General features: G+C 38.4%; 3 protein-coding genes across 5 annotated transcripts; all 3 read left to right on the top strand.

Annotated features, from left to right (window-relative positions):
* The first annotated feature begins 4,653 nt into the window (after positions 1–4,653).
* On the top strand, positions 4,654–7,425 carry LOC146478409 (tumor necrosis factor-like). 2 transcript variants are annotated; one of them, XM_085111948.1, is made up of 5 exons: positions 4,655–4,809; positions 5,372–5,434; positions 5,533–5,604; positions 6,093–6,162; positions 6,812–7,425. In XM_085111948.1, the coding sequence occupies exons 1-5, from the start codon at positions 4,729–4,731 to the stop codon at positions 7,141–7,143; spliced, it is 618 nt and encodes a 205-aa protein (XP_084968074.1). In that variant the 5' UTR covers positions 4,655–4,728; the 3' UTR covers positions 7,144–7,425. The 2 variants fall into 2 exon arrangements, with proteins under 2 accessions (XP_084968075.1, XP_084968074.1); XM_085111949.1 differs by lacking the exon at positions 5,533–5,604 and having other exon boundaries at positions 4,654–4,809.
* A 3,337-nt stretch (positions 7,426–10,762) lies between these two features.
* LOC146478410 (lymphotoxin-alpha-like) lies at positions 10,763–14,005 on the top strand. Of its 2 annotated transcripts, XM_085111943.1 has the most exons (5): positions 10,763–11,320; positions 12,328–12,393; positions 12,533–12,595; positions 13,000–13,069; positions 13,448–14,005. In XM_085111943.1, exons 1-5 carry the CDS (start codon positions 11,240–11,242, stop codon positions 13,789–13,791), a joined length of 624 nt encoding a protein of 207 aa, XP_084968069.1. In that variant the 5' UTR covers positions 10,763–11,239; the 3' UTR covers positions 13,792–14,005. The 2 variants fall into 2 exon arrangements, with proteins under 2 accessions (XP_084968069.1, XP_084968070.1); XM_085111944.1 differs by lacking the exon at positions 12,328–12,393.
* Positions 14,006–16,991: 2,986 nt separating this feature from the next.
* Positions 16,992–19,709, top strand: LOC146478411 (uncharacterized). The gene is made up of 5 exons (XM_085111952.1): positions 16,992–17,166; positions 17,879–17,941; positions 18,097–18,168; positions 18,638–18,707; positions 19,358–19,709. The coding sequence occupies exons 1-5, from the start codon at positions 17,086–17,088 to the stop codon at positions 19,684–19,686; spliced, it is 615 nt and encodes a 204-aa protein (XP_084968078.1). The 5' UTR covers positions 16,992–17,085; the 3' UTR covers positions 19,687–19,709.
* The last annotated feature ends 6 nt before the right edge of the window (positions 19,710–19,715 follow it).

Here is a 19,715-nt window from a genome sequence, read left to right on the forward strand (position 1 = left end):
AAGCCAAAAATAGCTCTTTTTTCCATATTTCCAGAAGTATTCCTTATTGCTTAGAACGAGAACGAAAAACTCCTGAACTATTTGTTTGGACGAATTCACATATTGCACACAGCTGTGATCACCAAGTAATGTCTCAAAGAGCTTCGGAGAATTCGGAGCACCATTCAGTCATTTGTTCTGATCGAAGCCGGTAAAGCATTTGCTATAACCATTGATTACGGGAATGGGAGTCTCGAAGTTCCACCACATATCTGACTCATCCAAACACATGAGGCTCATGATCAATAGATGTAAAGGCGAAAAGAAGGCAAGAATACAGCAAAACGATATCCAATTGTTACAATAGCAAGATAGCCTCAAATTGTACTTTGATTTCCACATATTCATAACAAAATTCTTAAAACTCTTCTTAGAACAGAACCGCTCATCTCTCATGCAAACACAAAGGGCTCGAATCGATAAGTTCAAAAGGAAAAAGAAGCCAGGAAGACAGGATCAAACTCTGCTTTATTTAATAGGCCTTATCACGGTTTTCGACGCCATTTTGACGGGTAGGCAAACAGGCTTTAAATAACAGTGTTTGTATGGAAATCCGATGTCAAATAATTTTCATAAAACATCGCTTCTGAAAAATTCATGCATTGGAAACTTTTGGCACCAGAAAAAGGATTTTAAGAACAAAATTAGAGGGATGTAGCTGTGACAGAAAGCGTCCAGTCGTGTTTTGAACTTTCCATACATTTCCCTGTATTTTTTCCCGCGAACTATTTTTAGTAGCAGCTCACGGCTGGTTCGCTATACAGGCAAATGTATGGAAAGCTCAAAACACGACTGGACGCTTTCTGTCACAGCTAAATCCCTCTAATTTTGTTCTTAAAATCCTTTTTCTAGTGCCAAAAGTTTCCAATTCATGAATTTTTCAGAAGCGATGTTTTATGAAAATTATTTGACATCGGATTTCCATACAAACACTGTTATTTAAAGCCTGTTTGCCTACCCGTCAAAATGGCGTCGAAAACCGTGATAAGGCCTATTATTTCATCAGTTTCTACTTTAAGCCCCGTCTACACGAGCAATTTTTATGTGGCAACTGTATGTGGTAATTTTTATTTGCCCGTGTAGATGGCTCGACAAATATTTGTTGTTAATTTGCGTCAGTAATAATTTCGCACAGCGGAGATGTCCATGGAAAGGCAAAAAGCAAGATGGCGCCATGCTAGATGCGCAAAAAAAAGGGACTGTAGGGACTGGGTTCTACAGATGACGTTGAAAAAATTGTCACATTTTATGTGGCATCTCGTCTACACGGACAATTTTTTGATGAGGCAATTTTTATTTGGCCGTGTACATGATGAGAAATGACCGATTTTTATGTGACAACTGCATTTGCTGAAAAGCTGACGTTTTAGTTTTTATGTGGCAAATAAAAATTGCCACATAAAAATTGCTCGAGTAGATGGCGCTTTATTCACTATTTCCTCCACCAATCAGTGCCGTGTAAGGTCAGAGCGCTTCCTTACACCATAACCACCAGTAAACAGCATGTACAAGTGTCTTATGAACAACCAACATTCTAGGCACTTTTTTTCTCTAATAATTACCTGAACGTGATTGGTCAAAGTTGGAAAGCGATATCATTGAGACAGAAAAATCAGTACTAAGCAACAGACGTTGCTGGCACTTTGTTTTGACCTGTTAAACCCAATGCACTAATGAGGAGCTGGGAGTGGGGGGGAATAGGGTTTATCAATCCACTAACTTGCAAGAAATGTTTGCTCAAATCCTTCGATTCAGCAAATATTTGGCCATTATAATTCGAATCTGCAAAACTTTAATGAAACTCCATGCGGTCAAGGGCAATGTTTGAGTAGCTAGTGTTTCTGATGTTGTACATTACTGATCAAAGTCATCGAAAGCGACCCAGTTTCAGTGAAGGAAAAATCCTTAAAAACGGAAAAACGCGCATGCATCTATCAATATTTCCCGCTGAGGAAGGAGGGGGGAAGGTATGGAGGAAGGAAGGAAGAGAGGAAGGGAGAGTAGGTATGGGGCATTTATGTATTTTCCGGAGGGTCGCAAGCCGATCCAGTCTTCGCCAAGACGGCATCCTTCAATTCATTATTCTGACAGCTCTTTGGCCATCACACAGATCCTTTCTTGTTTTGTTAAGGAAGTTTCACCGTCACCATAGACACCATTGGTGGCGGAATTCTAGGAGTGATACTTAAAACTTTATGATTGATACCAATAGCTCGAAATATTATTTAAATACCTCGTTTCATGTCAGTTATATGTGGCTGAAACGTTAAGGTAACTGACAGAACATGATTTACGATTTATAAGTAAGCTCCAACGTATCAAAAGATAATTTTTTTAATTCAGTCTAAAACTTTAATAGTATAATTGGAAACACATTTAATTTTTTATTACCATTTTTGCGTTCTCTAAAACATGCCTAGTCTTCCTGTTATAAGAAAGTCATTTATGGATGTAAAAAACCAGTTGTTCACGATTTATCATTTGAGAGGAGTGTGGGTTTCAGCAGAGAGGGTTGTGAGCAGAGCAATGACGGGACATCTCCTGTAAAGTGCGAATAATTCTATAAGAAGGACAGACTTGATGTGTTAAATAAAATAAAATTTACCCCCTGTCGACGAGTGGCTAAAGTTTCTATGCCCTCAGTACAAGATATAAAGTGAGAATGATGCTTTATTCAGTAAGTGACACAGGCATACTCGGAAGAAAAAGATCCGAGTGCTCCTATCTAAGACCTTCCGATTACTAGTTTGGATGCTCTACCATTGAGCTACAGGAGACTAGTGGGAACTAAGGCCATTAAACTTAAGGTTCATAGGGCTAACATCCTGCATACGGCTAGGATTGGAATGTCATGTGTGGCATATGCGCAATGGAATAAATGCAATGGAATATTTTAAGCCTGGTGAATAGATGAGATTTGCTTTCGATGCCGAACCTCATTTTCAGCGTTGAAAATTCTCCCCAAAGCAATGCATTTTGGATATAAACTCCTTCCTACTCTAAACGAACGTCGATTAATTCGAAAGCACTGAGCAAATATACGACAATAAATATTAGAGTTCCGAAAAAAACATGAATACGGAAGGTGTAGCTGCCAAATCCAAAGTATTCAACACAATTGATTGTTACAGGGTGAAAAACAGAAAAGTTCAAACTCCAACTCGTGCCACTGATCACTGAACCTTTCATCTCTACCTTTTTCACCAAAACTCTACGAAGATTTACACAAACACCGCTCCGTAACGCGTTTACACAGTGAGATCACGCAGCACGGTTTACAAGGTAGATCATGACAAAAGGAGAATACGGTTTGTACAACCATGCAAAAACACTAGTAATTGATAGACGTGATAAGTGTTTAAAGAACACGCTTGAACTTCCAGAACTGGAAACAGGATAACATGAAACGTCACAAACTGAAAGACCTTCTAGAAAATATGGCGTCCTTCTTCACCGGCACATAATTCCAGAATTTGTCCGTAACAGAAACATTTGATAAAGGTGAGATGTTAAGGCAAATCACTCAGTCAGTCGAGATAAATCAGGGCTCAAGAGAGTGAACTGAAACACTCCAAAAATTAAAAGTGAGTGGAATTATGCCAGCATCTCAAAGGACTGTTGTCACGGCATAGAGAATGGACACTCCCAAAATAAAGCTACGGAAATGACAACATATAGCGATTATTGAGCAGAACTAAGTTACCGTTTGTTTTACATGTTGTAAGTTGCCTGGGAACTAGGGTTACTTTTCGTGTATTGTTACATAAAGTCGTTTTGGAATAAAAACAAACATGGCGACCGACCGACGAGGTTTTTCGACGAAACTAGTTTTATAATCGCATATATAAATTGTGTGTTGAAAGTAAATGCAAATGAGGTTTTTCTTGATCAAGATGAACTTGAACGCCGTTCCTATCAATCGGCTGTTCCTAGCTAGCCCAGCCACTTTGTTCAAGCTGATAGAATTAGAATTGTCATAGTGCGGTTCAAGTACAAAAACGTGACGTTAAAGTTGCCGTCATCTTTGCTAAGAGTTCTTAATGTTTTGATTAACCCAATTTTCTCATTGACAATAATTTTTCTAAAGAAACGCCCACTCTGACATTCGTCATGTTCCAAATTACTAGCTACTAGCTACTTAGTCAACAATATTTGTACCCCAACACGAAATATATGCTGAAAAGGAAGACCTGGCTGAACTTTACATAAAATTTGTTGAACTTAGGCTTGAAGCTACTTGAAGAAGTTGGAGCGTTAGTGATCTTTGAATATGAAAATAATATGTCTGATAAATATGCTAAATCGTGGGGTTTGATTAATGCCACATAACCTTTTGAACAAATCTGATTAAAATGTTTGGAACAGCAGGCGGTAAAAACTTCCTTACATTAACATGCTGCCGAGATTACGTCACCAATTGTAATTGATATTCAAATATCAAATGGACTTACCGAAACTTTTATTGACCTGACCATGAGAAAAAGAAATGATCAGATACAATAAATGCCCATAAATGAAATATTAATGCCTCGTTATAAGACATACATCATTCTCTAAAGAGGGCATACGCATGTCTTGTTTTTTCTTGCCAGTCTAATAAAAATTCTCCATAAGTAAAATAATTCAGTTCGGATTTTATTAATTGGGTTTACTGAACGGAACAGAGTTAATTTCAGCGCTGTTAAAATCATGAAGTTCGTTTTTATCTTCGTTGCTCTGGTTTGTGCCAACTTGCATTTCTGCCAAGCGGGAAATACATCTGGAAACCAAGTAAGATCAGTGTTGTCTCACAGCAAATTTTTTCAACAAAGCTTTAACCTTCAGTAAACAGTAAGCCGTGAATTCCAAATTTCAGACTTTTTTTCTCGTACGAGAGATAGGATTGTGAACGAGTCTTCCTTCTTGAATTTGAAAATTGAATTGTTCAAAGTTTCATGTGAAGAAATCGATCTAATATTTTATCAAACATAAGAATCCTGAGACACAGTAAACAAATTGGAAGATTCATAACTATAGTTCCTTGGCGCATTAATGTATCGCTATTGTTACTCAGTCGCGTTGGCCACAAAAACGTATAAACGGAGTGATATTATTTATGTTCGCCTTCTGAGATTTTCTCATCGGTCTAAATTCAGAAAAGTGCAATTAAAATGTCACAATTCACAGAAGTAAAAATAAGGCCGCTTGAACGTCAGTGAAATATCCGCGTTGTTGTCAGGATTTAAGGTCTAAACATTTAGTTTTGCTAGAAGTGCGTCTTTTCTGAGTTATGATCAGTCAAAATTTTTTTCTTTGAGGAAAATCCATTTGAATCTCACCTTTTGTTCCACAGAAAGTTTGCGCATCGCCGTGTGCACCTATTAACATCAACGTTCACGGAAATCACGGCATTAAGGTACAGAGAAGATCATCATCTTTTACCAGCAATCTACGTTTTCGGCTGTACCGAACGAATATTGCAATATTTACAGTTATCAAATGTAATATTTTTAGGGTGACAAGGGCGAGAGAGGAGATAATGGATTAAAAGGCGATAAAGGCACACCTTGCAAATGTTCTTTGCAGGTAAGATACGATTTTCAATCGCAGCCGTGTACGCTCAGCGTTTGCGCATTTTCAGAGCATACAGTCTCAAGATTGTTTATAAGCTTACAGCAGGAATCTTGTGGAATACAACGGCGTTAGAGCTGGACCGTTTTAAAGAGAGTTTAACACATCATAGCACTAATTAAGGAGCGAACGTTCGGTCGGTTTTGAATTCTCAAGTCCATAGCCAACCTTTTGAGACGGTTCCAAGAGGGATAGACTGAATCTCCCAATTCACAACTCAGTCAAAGAGTTGATAATGATTTCAGACTGAGTTGATTGTAAAACAGGGCAAATGAAATTGAAACCAAATCGAAGAAATTCTCATTTCTGTGATAGTAATATCGATGAACGTTTGTTATGACAATTTCAGCTGATACGTTATTCAAACTTTTTGTTCATCAGCGAGCCTATATCATATTGTGACAATATTTTTCTTCTGATCTTCCTCTTGTTGTTGATGAAAGGACACAAGCAAGCCATCAGCGCACATTGAAGCTGCCAATAAAAGAGAGATAACTTATCAAAAGAACACAGGTATTTTCCTTGCTATTTTTTTATTTCAAGATTTAACCTTACATGGACTACGGCTTAGTCAGTTAGCTAGAATCAAAAAAGCTGAAATCAGTTCGAAAATCCTTCTTAACTGGCTAATTCCAAATTACTCAGAGAATAAATTAATTCTCAAAATGCTTGTATTCAATTATTTCTGACTAAAAATGGATGGATTTGACGAACATTTCCGAGAAGAATAAATACTGAAGACATAAATCTGATTGGTCACAATTTATATTGAAACAATATTGCTAGGTAAATGTTAGAATTAGCTTTTTGTTATTACTTATTAATACGTTGAGAACTCGAAGTTGTGAACACTTATATCAAACTTTAGAGAGATAGAAGAGAAAAAAATTACAACTAAAAACCGCTTGTTTCCGTCCTGCCTTAGTTCTCATGGCTCTTAAATTCAACGAGGTGTACATCAGTGTTGTCGGGCTGAAGAAATCCGTCATCGTTAGTTTGTTTACCTTTCCTGTGATTTGAGCTCTTACACAATGCTTGGCTAGAAAAATTTACATATCAAAGTTAAACCATAATGTTGACGGGTCTGTTTCTACAATTCGTTTTTGTGTAATATGATGTATTAATTATTAAGTAAACTTGCGCTATCTAACTTGCTTTCTAGTTATCAAAGACTGGTCTGTCAGCGCCCCTTACAGCCATCTTGCAGGCGGCATGACGTACAATGACGGCAAACTGACTGTGCCCATCTCTGGACGGTACTACATCTACGTACAACTCTTCTACCTTTCCCTGAGGGGAAGAGTCTGTATTCGTGTAAATAACAACGCTATTACCATTGTTCAGCCTGTCGAATCAGGAACAGGCACAGGTCCCTTGTACGCTGGTGGGGTGTTCAATCTGAAGGCGGGTGACAACATCACGTTATTTGTTACACACACCATCAGAATCTTCATGTGGTCCCAACACAGTTCCTTTGGCGCATTTTTGGTTTGAGCCAGTAACCGCTCCATGGCGAGAAACAGACGTCGCCGATAGCAAATGCACCATAACCTTTAATACAAAATAAGGGAAAGTATAGCTTTAAGGTCGCTTGATTTAATAATTGTTGTTACGCTGTTTTGTAGAAGACATTTTTGTTTCAAAATCGTCTTACAATAGTTGCTAAATGCCTGTCTGTAAGAAAGACTTTATAATAAAATAAAGAAGGATGGTGTTACATCTTTGTGGTTGCTAAATGAATGAAAATATGTTAACTCGGTAACGAAGAAAAGCTCGGTTTAGTTTAAGGGGGGGGGGGGGGGGTTGGGAAGGGGGATTAAGTCGCCAAGCCTGGTCAAGGGAAAACAGCCAAGCCAAAAATAGCTCTTTTTCCATATTTCCAGAAGTATTCCTTATTTCTTAGAACGAGAACGAAAACCTCTTGAACTATTTGTTTGGACGAATTCACATATTGCACACAGCTGTGATCACCAAGTAATGTCTCAAAGAGCTTCGGAGAATTCGGAGCACAATTCAGTCATTTGTTCTGATTGAAGCCGGTAAAGCATTTGCTATAACCATTGATTACGGGAATGGGAATCTCAAAGTTCCACCACATATCTGACTCATCCAAACACATGGGGCTCGTGATCAATAAATTGAAAGGCGAAAAGAAGGCAAGAATACAGCAAAACGATATCCAATTGTTACGATAGCAAGATAGCATCAAATTGTACTTTAATTTCCACAAATTCATAACGCAATTCTTAAAACTCCTTTTGGATCAGAACCGCTCATCTCTCATGCAAACACAAAGGGCTCGAATCGATAAATTCAAAAGGAAAAAGAAGCCAGGAAGACAGGATCAAACTCTGCTTTATTTAATTATTTCATCAGTTTCTACTTTAAGCCCCGTCTACACGAGCAATTTTTATGTGGCAACTGTATGTGGCAATTTTTATTTGCCCGTGTAGATGGCTCGACAAATATTTGTTGTTAATTTGCGTCAGTAATAATTTCGCACAGCGGAGATGTCCATGGAAAGGCAAAAAGCAAGATGGCGCCATGCTGGATGCGCAAATGTTAGGGACTGTAGGGACTGGGTTCTACAGATGACGTTGAAACAATTGTCACATTTTATGTGGCATCTCGTCTACACGGACAATTTTTTTTATGCGGCAATTTTTATTTGCCACATAAAAACTAACGTGTCAGCTTTTCAGCAAATGCAGTTGTCACATAAAAATCGGTCATTTCTTATCATCTACACGGGCAAATAAAAATTGCCACATAAAAATTGCTGCTCGTGTAGATGGGGCTTTATTCACTATTTCTCCCACCAATCAGTGCTGTGTAAGGTCAGAGCGCTTCCTTACACCATAACCACCAGTAAACAGCATGTACAAGTGTCTTATGAACAACCAACACAGACGATTTTCTAGGCACTTTTTTTCTCTAATAATTACCTGAACGTGATTGGTCAAAGTTGGAAAGCGATATCATTGAGACAGAAAAATCAGTACTAAGCAACAGACGTTGCTGGCACTTTGTTTTGACCTGTTAAACCTAATGCACTTAATTATCAGGAGCGGGGGGGGGGGGGGGGTAGGGGGGAGGAATAGGGTTTATCGATCCACTGATTTGCAAGAAATGTTTGCTCAAATGCTTCGATTCAGCAAATATTTGGCCATTATAATTCGAATCTGCAAAACTTTAATGAAACTCCATGCGGTCCAGGGCAATGTTTGAGTAGCTAGTGTTTCTGATGTTGCACATTACTGATCAAAGTCATCGAAAGCGACCCAGTTTCAGTGAAGGAAAAATCCTTAAAAACGGAAAAACGCGCATGCATCTATCAATATTTCCCGCTGAGGAAGGAGGGGGGGGGGGAGGTATGGAGGAAGGAAGGAAGGGAGGGAGGGAGAGTAGGTGTGAGGCATTTATGTATTTTCTGGAGGGTCGCAAGCCGATCCAATCTTCGCCAAGACGGCATCCTTCAATTCATTATTCTGACAGCTCTTTGGCCATCACACAGATCCTTTCTTGTTTTGTAAAGGAAGTTTCATCGTCACCATAGACACCATTGGTGGTGGAATTCTAGGAGTGATACTTAAAACTTTATGATTGATACGAATAGCTCGAAATATTTTTTAAATACCTCGTTTCATGTCAGTTATATGTGGCTGAAACGTTAAGGTAACTGACAGAACATGATTTACGATTTATAAGTAAGCTCCAACGTATCAAACGATAAATTTTTTAATTCAGTCTAAAACTTTAATAGTATAATTGGAAACACATTTAATTTTTTATTACCATTTTTGCGTTCTCTAAAACATGCCTAGTCTTCCTGCTATAAGGAAATCATTTACGGATGTAAAAAACCACTTGTTCACGATTCATCATTTGAGAGGAGTGTGGGTTTCAGCAGAGAGGGTTGTGAGCAGAGCAATGAAGGGACATCTCCTGTAAAGTGCAAATAATTTTATAAGAAGGACAACCTGGATGTGTTAAATAAAATAAAATTTACCCCTTGTCGACGAGTGGCTAAAGTTTATATTCTTTCAGTACAAGATATAAAGTGAGAATGATGTATTATTCATTAAAGTGCACCTAGCCCCAAAATTTTTTTTCGCTTAAATGAATCTTTGCACCTGTTCCAAACACATTGAGCCTTTTTGCGCCTTTTTTCAACCAAATCTTCACTTTTTATAGGCTGTAAAAGTTACGAAATCTAGCCATCATCTGTCCCATGACCGAGCTAGTAAGGGGCATGGGTCTATTCCTGAATTTACGTCACAAACTGCTTTGCATGCATTTTCACAAAGACTTAATACAATGCAAATCAGTTTGTGACGTAAATTCAGGAATAGACCCATGCCCCTTACTAGCTCGGTCATGGGACAGATGATGGCTAGATTTCGTAACTTTTACAGTCTATAAAAAGTCAAGATTTGGTTATAAAAAGGCGCTAAATAGCGCAATATGTTTCGAACAGGTGTAAAGATTTATTTAAGAGAAAAAAACATTTTAGGGTTAGGTGCACTTTAAGTGACACAGGCATACTCGGAAGAAAAAATCAAAGAGTGCTCCTATCAGGAGTCGAACCTAAGACCTTCCTTAATGTAACGTTAAAGTTGCCGTCATGGTTGCTAAAAGTTCTTTATATTTTGATTCACCCAATTTTCTAATTGAAAATAATTTTTTTCTAAAGAAACGCCCACTCTGACATTCGTCATGTCCCAAATTACTTGCTTCTAGCTACTAGCTTACTAGCTACTTAGTCAACAATATTTGTACCCCAACACGAAATATATGCTAAAAAGGAAGACTTGGCTGTTTTTTTTTTATATAGAATTTGTCGAACTCAGGCTTGAAGCTACTTGAAGAAGTTGGAGCGTTAGTGATGTTTGAATATGAAAATAATGTGTCTGATAAATATGCTAAATCGTGGGGTTTGATTAATGCCACGTAACCTTTTAAACAAATGTGATTAAAATGTTTGGAGCAGCTGGCCGTAAAAACTTCCTTACATTAACATACTGCCGAGATCACGTCAACACTTAACATCAAATGGGCTTACCGAAACTTTTATTGACCTGACCATGAGAAAAAAAAATCATCAGATACATTAAATAATTATAATTATTAAAAACTGAATCATTGTATAATGCAATTCGAGGGATTTGATTGGCTTAGCGGCCATGGTATATGAGCAATTATACCATGGCCGAGAAATAGCGACCATTAAATTGTCTGCTGGTTATTCTTGCACAGCGAAATCAGTAAAATCTAGCAATATTTCTTGATTGTTTTTAATAAAACAATTATTCCACTTGCACTTGTTGGATATGAGATGATTATAGCCAACTCGGCGCTACGCGCCTCGTTGGCTATCTATCATCTCATATCCAACGCGCGCTCGTGGAAAAATTGTTAAATAACATATTAATGCCTCGTCATAAGACATACATCATACTCTAAAGAGGGCATACGCATGTCTTGTTTTTTCTTGCCAGTCTAATAAAAATTCTCCAAAAGTAAAATAATTTCGTGCCATTTTTATTAATTGGGTTTATTCCACAGAGTTAATTTGAGCGCTGTCGAAATCATGAAGTTCGTTTTTATCTTCGTTGCTCTGGTTTGTGCCAACTTGTATTTCTGCCAAGCGGGAAATACTTCTGGAAACCAAGTAAGCTGGATTAATTCATGGGTACCTAACAGTTCATTTCGGTTCGGATGGTCGAGCTAAGCGCCTCAGAAACTCGGATTTAGTCGAAAAGAAAGTTAATAGTTTTTTTCGGTAAAATGCCAACTCAAAATTTCGTAACCGACGGGAAAACAGATTTCTTTCGTTTTCGAAGTGGCAAATATGACTGTCGTTAAAACCGCGACAAAACTGAGGTCATCTAGCATTTTCTTAAAATCAACAACAGCCAGCAAGTTCGGGGAATAAAATGCGCGCGTTTCCTAAAATTTTCTACAATTTAAATTTTCAGCGAACTAGGGCATCCGAACTTAACATATCAACGGATGTAATAGCTTACATAAATATGCTTTGAAAGGGTACAAAATTATCCACGAACAAGAAGAAAACATTTCAATTATAATTTTGCTTTAATACTCTTGTTGCAATGCGTGACCCTGTTTGATTGTTAGACTTTTTCTTTTAATCCAAAAATTCAGCACCTAATCAGATACTTTCTCCACCTCGAAACAGTGCTGCATGGAAAATTTGGCTGACTCGACCTTAGAATGAAACTTCCTTCCGTAGAATTTATGTTCAGCAATCGTCCTGTGAAATTTTTCTTGTCAAACAAAACATTCAGCATATAAGCACTTTTAGTCAATTCGTTTCTTTCTAAAGTTTGTATTTCAAGCGAAAGCAACAAGGCTTCGCCACTCTTTCAGTAAATCGCTTAACTTCTTGTTTAGCTACTTCTCAATTGGAAAAATAATAATTTCGCAAATACATAGGATGATTGTTGGGGTTATTTTTCAATGCTTGTTGCCGCATAAACATGGACTAGCTGAGTTGGTTAAAAAATCCAAAAACCGGCCATAAAGAAAAGGTCGTGGAGAATTCAGTCCCATTATTAGTTCAAATAATTTCTGTTAGAAGCGCGACCTCGATCGTTGACTGAAGAACGCGATAGGAATGGAATAATTCTTTTTAATCTTGCCTTCTTTGTTTTGCAGCAGAAAGTTTGTGCCACTCCAAACTGCCCCATCAACATCAATGTTCACGGAAATGGAGGCGCAAAGGTAAAGCTGAGAAACTTGTGGTTTAGGCATTATTTTATTCTATAATGGAGCCAAATTAAAGTATGTAAAGCTGGCAGCTGTTTTCTGTTACACTAAGTTGCGATTCTCTCACACATGCATACGAAATATACCATTTCAGGGTGAAAAGGGGGATGCTGGAGCAAAAGGAGAAAGCGGAACACCTTGCAAATGTTCTCTACAGGTATGACACGTTAATTAACATTCTGCATAGCCTTAAACTTGATTTCAGCTAAAAATTCCGTGCTGGACTGATTGTGTTTAGCGCATTTTCAAGGTAGCTCTCATATAAATCGTTGAATCGGTTGAATCCAGACTAAAGCAGCAACAATTTCTGGTTCATGATCAAAACGTTAATTCATGGCAAAGGAATCAGGAGGATTGAACGGGAAACTTTTATTTTCAGGTTTAAGTCCAAGCTTGGGTCATGTACCTCTCTGCAGTTCAGTAGAATTTTAAGTTTAAGCAGCAAGATTTGCTGAGAGCTATTCACGTCAATTAACTATGATCAACAATGACACAATAAACCTCAATGGAATGGAACGGCCAATGTGTAGCAACAACATTTTTCTTTTCTTTTCTTTTCAGGATCCAAACAAACCATCTGCTCATATCGAGAGTGTCAACAAAAAAGATACAGCTTATAGGTCCGGAACAGGTAATTTTAAAAGTTTCTCCAGAGCCCTGTATAACAGCAAATATTTTCCCATTAACTGAGTATGTTCCTAAAGCTAAAACTTGAAATCATAATTAACTCCAGACCAATTACTGGGAATTCGAGTTTCTTATCAGAGCAAAAAGGAGCACTTATCATCATCAATGATGCCTATCTTACACAATTTGGAGTTGGTATAAAACTTAAAATTTACGTAGAGGACTTTGAGCGAGCAAACTGAAAATAAAATGACGTTTTTTCAGTGAGACAATCTCAGTATGTTAGTCAACTGAGGATAACGGCTTTGGATTACCATTATTGAACACAAATTAGGTCTAAAATTCACAGTATATGCCTTCATGTTTTTATATTTCTTTTTAGTGATTAAAGACTGGTCTCTTAGCACTCCTAACAGTCACATTGCAGGCGGCATGAAGTACCAAGATGGAAAGCTAATTGTACCCATCTCCGGACGATACTACATTTACGCTCAAATTTACTACCACAACAATGGAAGATTTTATGTTCGCGTGAACAGCAAAATCATTACTATGACTCAACCGCTGGTGAAACCAGGAAACAGCCAGGGTACTTTGTATGCAGGTGGAGTGTTCATTCTGAAGGCTGGTGACGCCATTAAGTTGGACGCGGGAGGATGGCCAACTTCCACCGTTAAAGTTTTCCTGTACACCGTTCACTGTTACTTTGGTGCGTTTTTAATTTAAGCGAGCCAGTCGTTGCATGACGCCAAACAAACGTCGCAATTGTAACTGCACCTCAACCTTTATAATAAAAATAAGGGGCTGTAAGGGGCTAGGAGAAATAAGGCGCTGCTGGCAGTTTTGCACTATGTTTTGTTAGAGACATGTTTGTACTAAGGTGGTCTCAAATTACTCGCTAGCTGGAAGTCTGTAATACTAAGTTGAAAACTAAATAAAGAAGGATGGTGCAAAATGTGTTGTGGTTTACTGACTGCAAACAAAGCTGGAACAGAAGGGTATGGCTAAAAACCGACAATGCTGGATTGACCTGAAATCTTTTCCTTCTTTTTTCAACGGTGTTCCCGATTTTACAATTGAGGGACCTAAAAAGCTCTACTTATGTAACTTCTAAATGAAGGACTCCTTAATTGACGAACTTTAACTAAAACTTTTGAAATACTCTAATTCCGTAAAGCGCAGCTAAGGGCTTTCTTATTTTAGGTCTCAAGAACAGGGAAGGGGGTCTTGTTAGAGAGCGGGGTGGGGTTTGTTTGAAAGCTTTTCTAACGTTTTATCTCGCGACTAGCTGCAAAACATTAGTAATATAATGGGTTGCAACTGTTAGAAACAAAATATAATTTTTAACTTAACACAATAGAACTCCCTAAAATTGTAAACAACTCAGTTAAATTTTAAGACCAACTGACCATGGTTTGAATCACTTGGGGGGCCTTAATAGATAGGGAGGAGGTGCGGGCTAATAGAGAATTTAAAGATTATAAAATCGACGCCGTTTCAAGAGTTTCAACCGAGGTTTCGGCAATGCTGCCTTCTCAGTTCATGGAACGAAACTATACCCTTTAAAAGTTCGTTAAATAAGCTCACGTGCCCGAATTCATAATCGCGCACGTGCGCGAGACGCACTTGGCAGCGCTTGCCAGCGCGCGAGCAAGTGAAAAACGAGCAATTCACGTAAAACTAAAGGGCTGATTAAGGCCACTAGGACTAACAGTTCCACATTTAAAAATCAACGGCACCTCCTGCTTCTTCCGGTATTCTTGGTTGGCTTGGCCTGCCTCCAAAATCCGCAGCCTAATACAGCATTCACCGTATCACGTAAAAGAGCCTCTCGGAATTGTTTACATGCGACAACCGAGCCTCTTGCTGAGGCCGGTAATAAATATAACGGCATTTTACACACTCGGTTGTCGCCAAGTCGGTAATTTACTGGAGATGAATCGTGGAATATGAAAGGCGCAGAAAAGCTGCATCAGCGAGGAAAACGGACTTGTCTCGACGTTGTTGTTTACACTGATAGAGACTCTTCCAACAAAACGGTAGTAAAGTTGGGCGTAGATGTAGTACCGTCCAGTGATGGGCACAGTCTGGGAACTAAGGATACTTTACGCGTATTGTTACATGAAGTCATCTTATATTCATAACAAACATGAGGACCACTGACGAGTGTTTTCGACGACGTATATGTAAATTGTGTGTTGAAAATAAATACAAATGAGGTTTTTACTGATCAAGATGATATTCAACGTCGTTCCTACCAATTGGTTGTTCCCAGTTAGTCCAGCCACATTGTGCAGTAAGTTGAAATAATTAAAATTATCTTGAATAAGATTAGTTCAAGTACAAAAACTTCTGTTTTCAATTGACGGTCAGTTCGTTAACTCTGCCGTTATGGTTGCTTAATTAAGTTCTTAATATTTCGATTCATCCGGTTTTCAAATTGTAAATATTTTTTGAAACATTTACTTGTTGACATTTGTCATTTTCCAATTTGCTTTGTTACTTGCTAGCAACTACAGTGAATAATATTTGTACCCAAACCAGACGAAATTCAGTCGAAGCTGAATTAAGCAGTCACCCTCGGGAAATGGCCAAGTGACCGCTTAGCCTGCAGAACAGCCGTTATTTCTTGCGTTTTTCAGGCGAGCGGAGGCAAGTGCGAGGCGCCGCGAAGCACGCGCCCCTCCTGTCTCGCTTAACTCGCGCTTCGCGCTGGCCTGAAAAACGCAAAACGCCTGTTCTACAGGCTAATACAGGCTGACCACTTAATAAAAGTTGAACAGAATATACGTCAAAACACAATTTGTATAACATTTCATGACTTAGAGCGGCGCTCACAAAATCATTTTACTTGCAGCGATAAAATGGTATGATAAAGGAGAATATGGTGTGGAAACGCCTCTAGAAACAGACAAATAAAACATAAACGCCACGACCCTATGATCCTACAGTAAGTATTGTAGGTCGTTAGAAATTTAATTGCCTGGCTATTTGTTACCGTATTTAATTTGATTTGAACATTTCTTTTAATAAGCGACCGTTTAAAAGAAGTCAACACAGAAGAAGCAGCTAGTTGGGACTTAGTAAAGGGTGACCGTTTAATAGGGGTCAAAATAACATTACAAGGGACGTAATTTTGAGACTTTGACAGCTAGTGCCGCGGCTTAATGTACGTTCGACTGTATTTGCTAAAGCGGAAGACTTTATTTACAATTTGTCTGATCTCAAGTTGGAATTTTTGTTGAAGAACTTAGGAGGTTAGCCATGTTTGAATATGAAAATGAAATGTCTAATAAATATGCTAAATCATGACCGGTTTGATCAGTGCTAGTAGCTTTTTGAACAAATCTGAATAAAACGTTTTGAACAGGAAGCGGTAACAACTTCCCCACGTTAACGTGCTGCCCGCGATATTACGTCCTGGTTAAGCTCCACGTTTACGACAAATCAGCGAACGTGATTTTCACGTTTATGTTTTCTTGGAAAAATGAATACATAGATAAGAATAATGCAAAATACTGGCCTTTGGTGCTAACGCAAAACTGGAAACAGCGAGCGGTAACTATAGGGTAAACATTGTCACGTGATCATTTCTGTCGTCTGTCGTCTGCCGTTTGCCGTAAAAACGTCCGCTAATTTCGATTAGACTAACCGAAACCTTTATCGACCTAACTATGAAAAAAAAAAGATCTAAATTATCAGATACAGTAGTCTGAAATGTCAGCCGTCTCCTCCCCCTAACCCACAGGGGTCTCTCTCTACCGCGCCCCCTGTGGGTTAGGGGGAGGAGACGGCTGACATTTCAGACTACAGATACAGGAAATCCCATCCGTTAACTATTATTGAATAACATAAAATTAATTCCTCGTCATAACACATACATCATACTTTAGAAATGGCACGCATATGTCTTGTTTTTTCTTGCCAGTCTAATAAAAATTCCCAATAGCAAAAATAATTTCCTTCGGGTTTCATTTAACGTTTTCAATCAACAGAGTCAATTTGAGCGCTGGCGAAATCATGAAGATCGTTTTCATCTTCGTTGCCCTGGTTTGCGCCAACTTGTATTTCTGCCAAGCGGGAAATACATCTGGAAACCAAGTAAGGAGTTGTTTTCTCACAGGAAATCTTTCAACAAAGCTATAATCTTCAGCAAACAGTTCCGTGAATTCCAAATTTCGGCCTTTTCACTCCTACGAGAGATAAGATTGTGAACGGCTTTTCCTTTGGAAAAAATTGGATTGTTCTCATTTCCATGTGAAAAAATATATTGATCTCAGTATTTTACCTAACAGACTGAAAAATTCTGTGATACAGTAAACAAACTGGAAGGTTCACAATTATAGTCAATTTACTCATAAATGTATCGCTATTCGTTACTCAGTCGCGGCGTCAAAGAAAATTCACTTTGTCTCCTTTAGCTCAGAGCGTTCGCGCAATATTCCGTTAAGTTTTTATTCTATTAGAAAACTGCGCATTTTGTGAACCATTTTCGCTGTAAATAATCTTCATCATCAATTCTCCACGCGCCAGGCCGAATTCAATCACTTACTACTCATTTTTGTTTTCATGTTATTTTCTCAGCCCTGTTGGCCCCAGAAACATATAAACTATAGCTAAGGAAAAACGGACAGATCACATTTTCGTTCGACTAGTGAGATTTTATCGTCGGTCTAACTTCACAAAACGCGGTAAAAATGTGTCTGCCGGTCTCTTTCAGGATTTAAGGTCTTAACATTTAATTTTGAGTTATGATGAGTCAAATTTTTTCCCTTGAGAATAATCCATAACAATCTCACCTTTTGTTCCCCAGAAAGTTTGCGCATCGCCATGTGCACCTATTAACATCAACGTTCACGGAAATCACGGCATTAAGGTACAGAGAAGATCATTGTGTTTTACCAGTGTATTCTTTTGTTTTTCCTCTGTGTTGGTACAGTCTATGGTAATCTACGCTTTGCTGCACAGAACGAATATTTCCCATAAACGCTAAATTGTAATATTCACAGACATCAAATGTAATATTTTTAGGGTGAAAAGGGCGAGAGAGGAGATAGTGGAGCAAAAGGCGATAAAGGCACACCTTGCAAATATTCTTTGCAGGTAAGATACGATTTTCAGTCGCAGTGGCACGCTCAGAGTTTGCAAATTTTCAAAGTTATCTCAAGATTGGCTAAGCTTACAGCAGAAATCTTGTAGAATGCAACGGCGTTAGAGCCGGAGCGATTCAAAGGGAGTTTAACACATCGTAGTACTTAGGAACGAACGTTCGGTCGGTTTTGAATTCCATAGCCAGCCTTTTAAGACTGTTTCAAGAGGGATAGACAATCTCCCAGTACACAACCCAGTCAAAGAGTTACTAATGATTTCAGCGTTAATTACCGTGAAACAGGGCAAATGAAATTTAAACCAAAGCGAAGAAATTCTCATTTCCGCGATCAGACTGAGTAATATCGATGAACATTTCTTTATGACAATTTCAGCTGATACGTTATTCAAACTTTTTGTTCATCAGCGAACCTATATCATATTGTGACAATATTTTTCTTCTTCCTCTTGTTGCTGATGAAAGGACACAAGCAAGCCATCAGCTCACATCGAAGCTGCCAATAAAAGGGCCATAACTTATCAAAAGAATACAGGTATTTTCCTTGCTACTTTCTTATTTCAAGAAATCAGGTCGAAAATCCATCCTAATGACTAATTCCAAATTACTCAGAGAATACATTAATTCTCAAAATGCTTGTAAAATTCAATGATTTTTGACTAAAAATGGATTGATTTGACGAATTTTTCCGAGAAGAAGAATAAATCTGACTTCCGAACACCAGGCTGTACCTGATTGGTCACAATTTATATTGAAACAATATTGCTAAGTAAATGTTAGAATTGGCTTTTTGTTATCACTAGTTAACACAGTGCGAACCCGAAAATTATGAACACTTATATCAAACTTCAGGGAGAAGTGGAAGACAAACTAATTCCTACTAAAAGCTGCTTGGTTCCGTCCTGCCTCGGTCCTTCTCTATGTCACTCTTCAGTTCAATGAGGTGCGCATCAGTGTTTTTGCTCTTTCCGGAAATTAAGTGCGTTGGGACCTGGGTTCAAGGAAGAAATCCGTCATTGTTCTTTTGTTTACCTTTTCTGTGAGAGCTCTCATACAATGGCTGGCTACAAAAATTTACATATCAAAGTTAAACCAGAGTGTTGACGGATGTGTTTGTACAATTCGTTTTTGTTTAATATGATGTGTTAAATTATTGATGTAAACTCACGCTTTCTAACTTTCTAGTGATCAAAGACTGGTCTGTCAGCGCCCCTTACAGCCATCTTGCAGGCGGTATGACGTACAAAGACGGAAAACTGACTGTGCCCATCTCTGGACGGTACTACATCTACATACAACTCTTCTACCATAAGTGGGGAAGAGTCAATATTCGTGTAAATCACAACGTTGTTACTATGATTGAATCCCAGAACCATGGAAAAAGCTCAGGTACCTTGTACGCTGGTGGGGTGTTCAATCTCAAGTCGGGTGACAACATCACGTTACTTGTTACACACACCATCAGAATCTTCATGTGGTCCCAACACAGTTCCTTTGGCGCATTTTTGGTTTGAGCCAATAACCGTTCCATGGCGAGAACTAT

This window comes from Pavona decussata, unplaced genomic scaffold, assembly GCF_977016875.1.
Source record: "Pavona decussata unplaced genomic scaffold, jaPavDecu1.1 SCAFFOLD_64, whole genome shotgun sequence".
Classification (NCBI taxonomy): domain Eukaryota; kingdom Metazoa; phylum Cnidaria; class Anthozoa; order Scleractinia; family Agariciidae; genus Pavona; species Pavona decussata.

Bases quoted from the DNA above. Each gene is read 5' to 3' on its own strand.
- LOC146478410 (XM_085111943.1), top strand. From the start codon at position 11,240: ATGAAGTTCGTTTTTATCTTCGTTGCTCTGGTTTGTGCCAACTTGTAT. The intron at 12,394-12,532 runs GTAAAGCTGAGA...ATACCATTTCAG, and splicing joins ACGGAAATGGAGGCGCAAAG to GGTGAAAAGGGGGATGCTGG. The intron at 13,070-13,447 runs GTAATTTTAAAA...ATTTCTTTTTAG, and splicing joins AGCTTATAGGTCCGGAACAG to TGATTAAAGACTGGTCTCTT.
- LOC146478411 (XM_085111952.1), top strand. From the start codon at position 17,086: ATGAAGATCGTTTTCATCTTCGTTGCCCTGGTTTGCGCCAACTTGTAT. The intron at 17,942-18,096 runs GTACAGAGAAGA...TAATATTTTTAG, and splicing joins ACGGAAATCACGGCATTAAG to GGTGAAAAGGGCGAGAGAGG. The intron at 18,708-19,357 runs GTATTTTCCTTG...CTAACTTTCTAG, and splicing joins AACTTATCAAAAGAATACAG to TGATCAAAGACTGGTCTGTC.
- LOC146478409 (XM_085111948.1), top strand. From the start codon at position 4,729: ATGAAGTTCGTTTTTATCTTCGTTGCTCTGGTTTGTGCCAACTTGCAT. The intron at 5,605-6,092 runs GTAAGATACGAT...TGTTGATGAAAG, and splicing joins CTTGCAAATGTTCTTTGCAG to GACACAAGCAAGCCATCAGC. The intron at 6,163-6,811 runs GTATTTTCCTTG...CTTGCTTTCTAG, and splicing joins AACTTATCAAAAGAACACAG to TTATCAAAGACTGGTCTGTC.